At 23.3% G+C, this 13263-nt stretch overlaps 6 protein-coding genes across 6 annotated transcripts, besides 3 other annotated features; 2 read left to right on the forward strand and 4 right to left on the reverse strand.

Moving 5' to 3' along the window:
• Positions 1-89: 89 nt before the first annotated feature.
• On the reverse strand, positions 90-426 carry EHI_172120 (uncharacterized protein; the record flags this gene model as incomplete). The annotated part of the gene is made up of 2 exons (XM_001914146.1): positions 90-112; positions 165-426. The coding sequence occupies 2 exons, from the start codon at positions 424-426 to the stop codon at positions 90-92; spliced, it is 285 nt and encodes a 94-aa protein (XP_001914181.1).
• Positions 427-1120: 694 nt separating this feature from the next.
• Positions 1121-2084, reverse strand: EHI_172130 (RhoGAP domain containing protein; the record flags this gene model as incomplete). Its single annotated transcript, XM_644849.1, has 2 exons — positions 1121-1998; positions 2057-2084. 2 exons carry the CDS (start codon positions 2082-2084, stop codon positions 1121-1123), a joined length of 906 nt encoding a protein of 301 aa, XP_649941.1.
• A 496-nt stretch (positions 2085-2580) lies between these two features.
• On the forward strand, positions 2581-2985 carry EHI_172140 (uncharacterized protein; the record flags this gene model as incomplete). The annotated part of the gene is made up of 1 exon (XM_644848.1): positions 2581-2985. The coding sequence occupies one exon, from the start codon at positions 2581-2583 to the stop codon at positions 2983-2985; it is 405 nt and encodes a 134-aa protein (XP_649940.1).
• A 2285-nt stretch (positions 2986-5270) lies between these two features.
• On the forward strand, positions 5271-7670 carry EHI_172150 (F-box domain containing protein; the record flags this gene model as incomplete). The annotated part of the gene is made up of 1 exon (XM_644847.1): positions 5271-7670. The coding sequence occupies one exon, from the start codon at positions 5271-5273 to the stop codon at positions 7668-7670; it is 2400 nt and encodes a 799-aa protein (XP_649939.1).
• Positions 7671-8893: 1223 nt separating this feature from the next.
• Positions 8894-9268: a repeat region.
• A 67-nt stretch (positions 9269-9335) lies between these two features.
• On the reverse strand, positions 9336-10019 carry EHI_172160 (uncharacterized protein; the record flags this gene model as incomplete). The annotated part of the gene is made up of 1 exon (XM_644846.2): positions 9336-10019. One exon carries the CDS (start codon positions 10017-10019, stop codon positions 9336-9338), a length of 684 nt encoding a protein of 227 aa, XP_649938.2.
• Positions 10020-10269: 250 nt separating this feature from the next.
• Positions 10270-10887: a repeat region.
• Positions 10858-11253: a repeat region.
• A 270-nt stretch (positions 11254-11523) lies between these two features.
• Positions 11524-12340, reverse strand: EHI_172170 (uncharacterized protein; the record flags this gene model as incomplete). Its single annotated transcript, XM_644845.2, has 1 exon — positions 11524-12340. The coding sequence occupies one exon, from the start codon at positions 12338-12340 to the stop codon at positions 11558-11560; it is 783 nt and encodes a 260-aa protein (XP_649937.1). The 3' UTR covers positions 11524-11557.
• Between the last annotated feature and the right edge of the window lie 923 nt (positions 12341-13263).

Raw genomic sequence — 13263 nt, forward strand, 5'->3', positions numbered from 1 at the left:
TAAAAGAATAGATAAAATTAATAGTAATAAACTATTTATAATATGAAATATATTTAACCATATTCCTACAATACCTATAATACAAAATGCTAATGTACTAAATCTAACTGGTCTACAAATTAATATTAATTGTTTCCATGGTGATGCAATAAAAAGTAATGAACTATATAATAATAGTTTTGAAATAATATATACCATCCCTAATATTACTGGATATTCAACATATAATCCTGTTAATGGAAGTGTTAATAATAATGCCGTTAATCCTATTAAAAATGATATAATAAAGAAAATAAATCGTATCATTGGATGTAATTTTATACAACATAATAAATATTTGTCTTCTGATATAAATAATTCATTCATTGTATCTCGATGAAATGTAATTATTCCTTCTTGTTTATTATTCTTTTCCTTTATTTCCATTATATTTTATTAGTTCATTCTTAAAAAACTATTCTTTTATTTTCTTTCTTCATTTTTTCTTTTTTATCTTATCTTTCTTTCACCTTTCTTTATATTAAATCTTATTTCTCTTATTGATGATATTCTCTTCTTTTGTATCTTCTCTTTATTATTTTCTCTTACTGAAGTCTATTGTATATTAACTTTTATTCTCTTTTCTTTTTATTTATTTTTTCTTCTCACTTATTTTCTTTTAATAAAGATTGTTGATTATTTGTTGAGTTATGAAAGGTTTTATTTTTTTTATTCTAAATTTTGATACTTTTTTTTGATGTTTTTATTTGAAAGAAAGGAAAAAAAAAATAATATTAAAAGGAACGAATTGTTTTTTGATTTTTTTGTAAGTGAAGTTCCAAAAGATTAGTACAACCAAACATACTTTTATCCACAGAAAGAATGTGACTTTTTTTCTTTTGGAAAATGGAAAAGAAAACCAGATTTTCTTAAAGATTAGAAAAAATAGTTTTTGATTAGAATAAATTTAATTTTTCAGAGGATTTGTACAGCGGAATTTAGAGAATAAATTAAAAATTAGATTCAAAAGAAAAATTCATTTAAAATTTATTAACAAGAAAAATTTCAAAAAAATAACTCAACAACCTTTCATAATTACACCAACTGATAGTAAATAGTCAACGACAAAAGTAATAACACCTCAGTTGTTTGAGGATGTTTCTGCAAAATGAGTTAAAATATTTTGAACGAATTGTACTGCTTTTTGAGACATCATCAGACCTTCCATTGGATCTGAAGAAGTAGATTCATATAAATTAGGAGCAACGACAATTGCCAAATTTTGTAAAGTCATTTTATTTTGGTCTTTGAAAAGAGAGACATGAACAAGTAATGAGAATAGCCAATCTAATAAATCTCGAGATTGTTGAGACAAAGTACAATATTGTTTCCAACAATCATCTACACCACTCATTTGAATTTGTGTAGACGTAAGTCCATTAAGTAATAATGTTGGTAATTCTCTAAACCATAACTTAATTAAATTTGCTACTTCATTAATTGTAAATTCTTCTTGAACTTCAAGATCTCCTTTATGTGAGTTCATATAACTTTTCATAGTTTTCATTAATCCAGCTTGACCAGCTAACCGAAAAACACCTTCACTATGAAATCCATCAAGTCGTTGAAAATTATTATTTAATATAGCAAGAGGTTTTGGTAATTTATATTCTCCTGTTTCTATCCATTCTAAGTTAGTAGGATCCACACCAAAAACACCATCTTCACCTCTCAACCTAAGAGAAAAGAAAGTTTCAGCCTTATCAGCTATATGAATGGTGACAGGTAAATTAACATTTACTTTTTGTTTAAAAGTAACAAGTACTTTAACTTCTTTCCTTGAACGAGGAGATAATACTCCTTTTGCAGGAGAATAAACTATTGAATAGTCATTAGTTGTATAATTGTCTATAACATATTTGATTTTAGCGTCTTCATCATTAATAATTGAAAACACTGTGTTTGGGGCAGCAACTGTTAAATCTACAGTATCAGTAGATAATTTAACATTGTTATAATCTAAGAATAGTTAATTTAAGAAACATATAAAATATTAAAGGAATAAACAGAGACAAACTTATGGGTTTTGATTTAGTTCCTCCCATCTTTAAAGAATTGTTTAGTAGATAAAAGTTTATTATTTTTTTGACTTTTCTCTCTTATAAAAATATTTTTCAATTAACAAGAAGTTGAGAAAATTTAAATTTTGAAAATAACTCCAAGATTAAAGTTGTTCATTAATTAATAAAAACACTTATTTAAATGATCTAATGGTTGGTGGTTAAAGCTTTTTTTTAAATTATATATCAATTATTCTTCGGTTATAGAAAAATATATATGTAAAACATACTTAATTTAAACTATAACATTAGTCGATAAGACAAACTAATGATTTGTTAATCAAATTTAAAGGTTTTATTAAATAGTTATTGTGTTGAGAAACTTAAATATTAAATAATCAAATTAAATAATCAAATTAAATAATCAAGTTAAATGAAATAAAAATGTAATAATAACAAATTTCTTTTTTTTTTGTTTTTTAATTTTTTTTAAAAGAATTTTGTTTTTTAATAGAACTAAATAATTATAAAATAGACTTTAATGGATCCAACTTTTCCAATAAACCAACCAAAACTTCCTTTTAAACAACGAGTTTCTTTTGAAGAACGTAAAGCATTTGCTATTCAATTAAGACAAAAGAAACCAAATTATGTTCCACTTGTTGTTGAAAGTGATGGAACTTCTAGTGCTATTAATTTAAAGAAAGATAGATTCTTTATTCCTGAAGGTTCAAAGATTAGTGACTTTGTTAAAGTTTTAGTTGATAAATACATTGAAACTGATGGTGAAACTCCAATTTCAACTGTTTCTGTTAAAATTCAAACACCAAGTAAAGCTATTCAACCATCAAATGAAGATACTATTGGTTCACTTTATGCTATGTATCAAGAAGAAGATGGGTATCTTTATTTCATTGTTTACAGAGAATCTGTCTTTGGAAATTAATTTTTGTGCTTCTTAACTATCAAATTTTTGTTATTAATAACAATAAAATAGTAATTTTTAATTCGTTTATCCTGTTGTTTTATAAATATAAATTTTGTATTTTGTTTCATCAAAGTAATATCCTATAATAACTATTTATACATAAAAAATTTGGTATAAAATACTGTATTTGATGATATAGAAAATAGAAAAACTGAATTTGATAATCTTAACAATTGTCTTTTGTTAGTTTTGAGTCTTTTTTTACAAAAAAATACACACGAGTCTTGAATCTAGTAATGTCAAAGTAAGTTTTATTATTTTTAGAGAAGAAAATTAAGGATTTTTATTTTTTAATTCAAAGAAAATGCATATTGCAAATAGTATTTTATTATTTTAAAATATTGAAATATGAAAATCAATTATGATAAGTTAATAATGGTTATTTAAAAATAATACTTCTATAAATTTATTTAATTATAAAAGTTATATAAATATTTATTATGATAGTCTAAATTCAGTAATTTAAATTTCTATTTTTATTTTATGCTTGTAGAAACCATTCATTAAGATAATATTTATAAAATTATATGGTAGTTTAAGAAAGTGAAAAAAAAACAGATTGTAATTTTATTAGACCATAATTTTTTAAAACACAATACATATATTATTTAATACTTATAAGTCTATATAATTTATCTTTTTCTTTTTACTCTAAACACCATATGGTAGTTATAGATTCTTTCATTCTTTTTCAATGTAAAATATGACAAAATAAAAAAAAATAAGTTAGAGTATTATTAACAAAACAAAAAGATTTAAAAGTATAAGAATATATATTAGTTTCTAAAACAAACTAAATATATTAAGAGTGATTAAGCTTTTTTTACTGAATTAGTTACATTTCTGTTATTTGAATAATTGTATAAAAATTGCTTTAGAATATTTACTTCTTTTTTAGTTTGACTTTAGTTTGATGTATCTTCTTTAATCTAAAATAGTCAAGAGCCACTAATTTTATTAATTAAATAAACAATTGAAGAAATAATACTCATTTTTTTTAATTCATTGATTTATGGTTTATACAAAAATGAATTGATTATCTTGAATCAAAAAGAAATAACTTTGTTAGAGATATAGTGTTTTACAGTGGGTTTACAATAATATATTTTGATATTGTCACATTTAAATTAATAAAAATTCATTTAGTTTTTTGTATTTAAACTGGTTTTGACATTTTTACATACTTTAAAATGAGTCAAAATTTTGAGTAAATTTATTAGTAGTTTAATGAAATTAAAGGATATTTTAACTAACATTGTTCATAAGAAAATTATAAGAAGATAACTACAAAAAGATAGACTGAATATAGAACAAATAGAGAGAAAAAAGTCTAACTAAAAAAAAAATTTAATGTCATAAAAATTTAAAATAAGAAAATTGAGTTATTTTACTTTTTTATCTTTTTATAGTCTCATTGAAATTAAAGAGTAATATTATATCAAAGTAATCCAATAATTTCATAGGTTGTATAAAAGAATAAAGAGAATAAAGGAACTATTTAGTATGAGAGTTAAAACACTAACAGATATATTAAAATTTTTATGTTGAAATAGAAAATAATAATAACATTATTTTTGTGGTAGTAGAGTATAGACTATGTTTATAAAGTCAATGACTTTGTTGAATTTAATTTTTCTATTTAACATAAAGGTTATTCTTTGTTGTTAAGTTTATCAACAGTTTTTCTAAATTTTCAAGGTTTTTTTTAGCCTAGTATAGTTTTTTTTTCAAAATTGGATGAGGTAAAAACAAGTTGCTATAGTTTTATTTCTTATATTTTTTGAATCTTTCAGAAATAACTTTTTGTGGATTAAGTTTATTTTTTACTGAATGGCATTTCTTTCAATCATAGAGACAAATGTAATATTAATGGCGTTATTGGATATTTTCTATATATTATTTTAAACAATTAAAAAAGTAATAAAGGAGTAAAGTAAACAGACTTATATCAAAATATTTTAAGGAAAAGGATTTTATAAAGAGTGAATTTTGTTAGTGTTATTAAGGAATAAGAAAAGAATTAAAGAAATTATTGCAATAAGGAAATGTTTTTAGAATGAGTTATTTTTGAATCATTAATTTCAAACTAGAGAAAGAAAGAGATTAGTAAAATTACTTTGAAACAAAATAAGAACTGCACCTTAGTTTCAATTTTAACAGAAAAGAAAATCAAAAAATAAAAATGAATTAAAAATTTTATATGAATGAAAAAATGTAAGAAATTTAGTTGTTTATAGAAAGGAATGAACGCCACTATTCAAAAGATTATTGAAGAATATCATAATATAAATTTAAAAGAATATAACAAAATTCCAAATATACTTTCACCACCACCCAATTGTCTTCAGTCATATGAATTAGGAAGAAATGGGACATTAAAAGTATTAACTGAAGCATTTTCACCATTTAAATTAAGTCAAATTAAAAAAGTTTTTGAAAATAAGGAAGTGTTTTATTCATTATTTCCTGAAATAACACAAATATTCTTTGAAGGAAATAAAGTGGAATGTAAATCTTCATGGATTATTTGGAATGTTCTACAAGAATATAAATTTATTGAAAATGTTATTTGTTTTCCAAATGAAATATTTCACATTGAATCTAATTATTGGCCAAAATATGTAGAATATTATCTTTTTTGTTGTGAAAAACATCTCAGTGGAACAAGAGTTGTAATTGAAATAAAATTTAATACAACAAAAATTCATAAGAATGAATTTATTTGGTTCTTAAATAATGAACGATCATTTATTTATAATTTAAATGAAATTTTAAAAAATGATCAAGAAAGTCTTCTTTTATTAAATTTAGAAAGAGAGTTTTATACTAGACTAAATCAAATTTCATTATATCAAATTACACTTTATTCTAGTGAATCAATATTAATGAAAACAAATAGTCAATTTGATGAAATTATTATTACTGGTAAATCTCATTATACTATTTCTATTAAAATTCTTCTTGAAAGTTTATATTCTCATTGTCTTCAATCACCTTTATTCCCTAAATGTAAAATTATTAAACAAACAGAAAGAATTATTCAAAAACATGGTGAAACTCCTTTTTTTTCTACAACTCCTTATTCAACTGATATTGTTTATTGTTCTGCACTTGGAGAAGGTTCAATGTTTACAGCTGCACAATCAATGAAATGTTCATGTCCATTACCACATACACCTAATTTTGAAGTAATTATTTGTGCAGAATTATTTAATATTCAACAAGATGGTACAATAGATTCTATTTATTATTATCATTTTAAAACTCCTCAAAAAAATAATTTTGTTCCTTATATTCATTCAAGAACTTCTCTTAATCTTTTTTGTGCTTTTCTTATGACTCGTTTTGGTGTTGAAAATAATATTCCTTCTATTAGTATTTCTGATGTATCTGATATTTCTTTAATTTCTAAACAAATGCTTGCTCAAGCAATTCATATTAAAGAAAATTCTTTAAAAAAACAACGTAAAATATTATTTCCATTAAATGAAAAAGAAATAATAACAAATAATATTTTTACAGAATTGTCTAATGAATTATTACATCAAATATTTAGTTATTTACCATTAGAAGATCTTTCTTCTTGTTTGTTGACTTGTAGAAAATTAAGGTCTTTTATTCTTTCTGATGACTTAATTTGGCAAAATTTCTATAATTTGTATTTTAGTATTTCTTCTTTTAATCAAAAAGAATTTCATACTCCAAAACCTCGTTATATTGAAACAAAATCAATTGCACACCAAGTTCTTCATTTACAAAATATTAGAATTCGTTGGAAAACAAAAAGGCCTGTTATTAGAAAACGTATTGAAGCATTTGTTAAATGTCCTGTTAATTTTATATTCTCAAGAACAAAAGGTCAATCTTTTTTTGTTGCGACTAGTTATGGGAAAATTAAATCTTTTGAATATAATTCATTTAACCTTATGAAAGATTTGATTATTAATGATCATTTCATTACTGTAGAACTTAATTATGATACAAAATGTTCATTAATGGTTTCTGGAAATGGAAAAATATATCAATATTTTTATGAAACAAATAAATTAAATATTATTCCTTTTCAAAAACATCATGGTTGTAGATTTACTGATTCTTGTAAAAATATTTTATGTTGGGAAGAAACTGGAAATATTGATTTTATTGATTTTCAATCACAAAAACCTTGGTATTCAAATAATTTTAATCAATGTCATATTTCTTGTATTGATAAAGTTGATAATTATTTCTATATTTCTTGTTATTCTGACTCTCGTATCATTGGTTTTGATTCAAGAATGAAAGAAAAGGCTTTTGAAACAAATTCATATAATAATATTAACACTTTTGATTATTTTGATACTTCACTCGTTTGTGGCTGTAATAATGGAGTTATTTCTCTTTATGATTATAGAATGAATAGAATAACTCAAAATCGTGCAATGCAATTTACTTCAATTAATACAATTAAAGTTTGGAATAGAAAAATAGTTTTTGGAGGAAATGATCGTCAAATTGGTTTACTCGATTGTACTAAGAATTGGTTTGGAAATTATCAAGTTCTTTATACCCACCAAACTCCAATTGTTTCTATTGACTTTGATGATTCAGTATTAATAAGTGGAGCTGCAGGTGGTTTTATAATATACTCATCTTTTGTTTAGTTGTATCATTAACAACTGATTTGTCATCATCTGTAAAAAAAAATATTTTTCACTTACGTAAATTGTGAATTTATTAAAATGATTTCATTTTTATAAGGAAGTAGTTTCTCTTCTTTATTAAATTTTATAGATGTTTAAGTTAATATTTATATGTACGATTAAAATATACTTAATTATTTTTGTGAAATATGCAAAATGTTTCTTCGTTTTAATGTATTTCTATAAAGAACATTATGATATTATTTTTCAGAAATATCATTTATTTATTACTAATTGCAATTTAATCATTTTCTATATTGCTTCTATAGTTCTATTACTATTATTTTTGATGTATTACTATATTTATTATTCTTTTTTATACGTAGATTTGGTTTATTATTTGGTTTTATAATTAACTATTATTTTATTGTTTTATTATTACTGGTTATTATGTTTTATGGATTGATTTTACTTTTCTTTAAAAGAGTGTTTCAATGTCTCAGTATTATATTATTTAATTGTTTGTGATATTATTTAAGTATTATCAAATTAGTTAAATTTAATATTCATAAAAATTTACTGAGTTGTTCATTATATTAAGTCAGTTTATATTGATAAATATATATTTACTTTTTCATTGCAATTATTATTGTTTCATTTGTGTCTTTTTATTAAAAATGAGATCCTTTTTATGGTATTAATTAAACTAAGTGAATTGAATTTATATTTTCTTATTTCTTCATGTTGTTGAATTTCTTTGTCTAATAATACCAAGTATGTACTAAATGATTGATAGTGAATATATCTATCTAATTATAATGCATACTTTATATCCCATTTTGTTTTGAGCAAATAGTTTTATTATATTTTGAAACATTTGATTAGTGATTAGAATTTTGAATAATATTATATTAACAAATCATTTAATAATTATGTAACAGTATTTATTGTTTTTCCTTTTAATTCTTAAAAAAAATTGGTTAGATTATTTTTTTTCATCTTTCATTTATTAACATCATTATGACTCATTTATATATCTTTTTATCCTTGTTTAGATTGTATTAAACGTCATTACTGTTTAAATAATTACCAATTGTACCTACCTGATTTAACTATTTATCATTTTCTCCCATTTTCATACTAAAGTGTCTCTTCTATTCTTTTTTTCTTTTGTAATCAAATACTAATTTTTTTTCAATACTGTTGTTAGGAATATTCTTTAGTCTTGGTTTTATCATAATAACCTTCTATAATATTCTTGGTTTTATCATTTCATTTTGTATTTCATTTCTTTTATTTCTGATTTGATTTTTATTGTGATGTTATTTTTATCTTCATTGTGCTTTATTATGATAATTGTTTCAATAATAGTAATAGTGTTTATTTTTATTGAAATTATTATTAAAGTGTTTGTGATAATGAAAACGATTGAAGTGATGAGTGAAATAATTCATATTATCTATGTTGTAACTATAATTGCTATGGTTTTAATGAGATAATTAATGTATCTCTGAACATACATATAATACATACTTCCCTCATTCTTCTCTAGTTTATATTTATTGATTGGTATGAATTTCTCTTTCTTTTGCTGTTGGTTTTTTTATATTTTTCTATGGGCGTAAATCAAAAAATAATTTTATTGTAAAAAAAGAAACAAACAATAACACAAGAAAGTGTATGAAATTACTGAACAAAAACTTTAACCCACTCCACAGGAAAGGTATTTGGTAGGACAGTACCATTAATATCATCAGGAGTACAAAATTTTTTCTGTTCTTTAGTAAAATAAAGTGAGGATATTTTAGGAGAGATTGCAGATTTACCACTTCCAACAATTGCAAAAGCATAAGGAACACAAAAGACATAATTTGATTTATGAAAAATGACAAAAGATTCGATCAATCTACTAGGCACAAATTGACGATTCGTTTGGTCAGGGTGAGCAACATTTTTAATAGAAAAGATAAAATGAGTTTTGTCAACCACAGCCAAGTTTTTTTGGGAAGGAGCAACTGACACATGAAATCCAAATATATTTCCAGGACCATCTTTGATGACGACATTAATATTAACTTTATCTTTGACTGCATTAAAAAAACTATTCTCATTAAACACAGTTTTTAGACTATCAAACTCTTTCTTTAAATGAAAGCCTTCTGTGCATGTCCACATTTCTAATGTTCTAACTATTGATCGTTCTTCAGAATCAAATGTATTCATAAAACCATCACTGCCACGTAAAGTTTCATAATCTTTTAAGTACCGTTCAACTCCAAGTTTTAATTTGGACGCACACAAAATCATCATTTCTAATGAGATGTTTATCTTTTCTGCTTCTTCAGGATTTTTTTGAAATTGTTCTATCATTGATAAAGAGTATTTGATAATTTGTATCAATTCTTTTCTTTCGTTTTGACTTTTTTTGAATCTTTGACCTACACTTTCTTTGGGAGTTCTATTTTTGTCATGAGTCTCTTTTTCCTTTTTCTGTCTTTCTTTGTGTTGAAGTGAAAAAGGTTTATTAAGACTCATTTCCTTTTAAAGTTTATTATTTAATTTTTTTAGTTATTTTAGCTTTTTATTAATTATTTTATTATTAATTATAATTATAGATAACATACTTTTCCAATGCAGGAAATATAACAAATTTTTATGTCATGGTTATTGTGTAATAACAATGTGTATTGTAAAGAAATGCAAACAAGAAATAGAAATTCAATGTCATACAATAAAAAAACAAATGTCAATATCAATAAATGGAATAACAATAATAATGGTAAACGATATACTAATGGAAATGGTTTAGAAGAAGAAAGACGCAAAGAAAAACAAATAAGAAACAGGGTAAATACAATAATAATAAAGATTACACCCATAACAAATATAAATGATTAACAATAAATGAGATACAAGAAAGAATAAAAAGAATAACATTTGAATGGAATAAAGGAGGATATGAAGAAATACTCAAGAAGTAAGAAGATAAAAGAAAAAGATGGTATGATATTCTGCAAGAAGTATATTCAATTAAAAAGAAGAAGATAAATGAAAAAAATATAGAAGAAATTAAAGAAAAAAACAAAAGACATTGAAGAAAAGACATTAAAACAATTGAAGAAATTAAAAACAAAAACCAAATTAAAGAAATGAATGAAATATGTAAAATTGCAAGAATAATAAATAACAAATAAAGTATAAGAAAAATATAAGAAATACAACAAACCAAAGAAATAGAATATTAATTGAAGTGTAGTATTGTTTTGAATTAATTGGTTAAATAAGAAATTATATAAGAAATTAAGAAATGAACAAATAGAAAATATAATAAAAGCAATAAACATCAATGTCAATAATGAAAAAGAATATATTAAATATATTAAAATATCACATAAAATAAAAGAAAATACTAAACGGTACATTAGAGTGAAAGTAAATGATATAATAGAAGAGTAGAGTGTAATTCAATAATAAAAAACATAATATTAAAGAATAACTCTACAGAAATTGATGAAGAATACCTTAACACTCTCATCAATAAAATAAAAGAAATGAAAGTAGAAAAATGTACTAACATTAATTACTACTGGAAAAGAAAAGAAACAAGTCTAAGCATTGAATTAAACAAAGAAATAAAAATTGAAATAACAGTATTAAAGAAGCTAAAAACATTGTGACTAAAAATACGAATATAATTGAACAATACTTCTACTAAAATCAAACATATTCATTTAAACTAGTATTAATAAGACATTAACAATTAAATAGATTATCTCAATAATTAAATTCTTTTTTCTTATTATTATGAAATAATTAAAATAAAAAACATTTAAATTGTTATTTGCAAATAACAAATAAAAACAATTTAAAAAGTGAAAATATCTTATTCATTTATAACAGCAATTCCATTACTGAGAAGCAAAAAATATAGACTTAATCGACCTAAACACTGACCTTTTTAGAGAGTGTTTTTCATAATACTTTTCAGCCAAATAGCCATAGGCTGATGACAAAGAGACATTTATTAGAAGTTGAGTACATATTCCATGAGTAAGAATTGATGGAGAAAAGCCAGTGGAATAATTGTGAATGGAACGAGAGAGAAGAACATCAAATGGATATGAAAGAAGTGTTCCAACCATTGATGAAATAGCATTAATTTTTATCAAACTATTTGAAGAAAAACATTTAATGTTTTGTAATTTAAGAGAAGTAAACGAATGTGATGTAGAGTATGTAATATTTCTTAATATATTCCAGTATAATGGAATTATAGGAATATTAAGTGGTCGAGGAATAGCGTATTTAATATCTTTTAGGTTAATATCAGAACAGCAATGAGTTCGATTCACTATTTCAAGATAAGTGAAAGGAAATGACGTTATAGTTGATAGTGAAGTAATTGCAAGTTGTTTACAAAGAGAAATTTTGTGAGTTTTTCTTTCTTTTTGAGTTAATAAGAGTCTAATTGCTAGTTGTTCACTTACAGTTAATGGAATTGCGTTTAGAATAGAATATGGAAGAGACTTAAACAGTGAATTCTTTCTTGCAAGGAAAGACATATTACTCCAAGTTGATAATCCATTCATTTGTGAACATGTCAAAGCAGCTTGAAACGGAGTTGTAATTGGCTTTTCGATTATGAATTGGGTTAAAGTACCACCGACATAACTGAGGTACTGTGAAAACATCAGAAAGAATAGAAAGATTAAGTTCATAATTTAATGAAAACGAATATAATAAAAGAATAATAAAATTAACTAAAATTGATAATAATAACAAAATAATAGTATTAATGTTTAAATAAAATGAACCTTAGTTCTAATACATTGTTAAGATGAGAAATATTAATGCATTTAATTTCACTTGATGATATGTTACTTTGCTCATTTAAATAGTTAGTGTAAAACACATGTAAGTGAGTTGAATGTAAACCAACTTTGAATTGAATTTCAGGAGAAAGAGCATTAAAATAATTCATTAAAATGCCAAAAGATGGTGAAATAAAATCATTAATTTCAAATGAAAATAATGAAGGAAAAGGAGAGTTAATCCAATCAATATCGTTTGTGTTTAATTGATGATTAAGTGTACCTTGAATGATTTTAATTTGAGTTGAAGGTTGTAGTGTTAGTCTTGTATGTTTCATGAATGAACGAAATAAATGAAAGAAAACAAGACCTCCTTTAATTTTCTCTGGAGTTATTTTCTTGATGGCATCAGTATATCGTTTAATAAAATTCAAGACCCCAACACTTGACTTAGAAGCATTAGCAATTGAAGATAACAATGTCATTAAAGAAAACCATTGAGACAAGTACATTTTATAGAGTTTATTTTGTGAACAATGATTGACTGACTCTAATAACTCTTTTGATAATGCTAAAGCAACTAACTCACTACGAGCAAGACTACCCACTCTTGATTTGATCTTAGATAATGATACAAGCAGTCTAATGTCATTATTATCACCAATCTTACTTATTTCCTGCTCCAGCTCTTCATCTTTACATTGAATTAAGTCTACTTCAGTATGAAGAGAATTAGAATGAAGTAACAATGGTTTATATATTAAATCATCAAGAAAATCACCACAAATAATAGTAGAAGAGTC

This window comes from Entamoeba histolytica, genomic scaffold (genome assembly GCF_000208925.1).
Source record: "Entamoeba histolytica HM-1:IMSS scf_1104750518887 genomic scaffold, whole genome shotgun sequence".
Lineage (NCBI taxonomy): Eukaryota > Evosea > Mastigamoebida > Endamoebidae > Entamoeba > Entamoeba histolytica.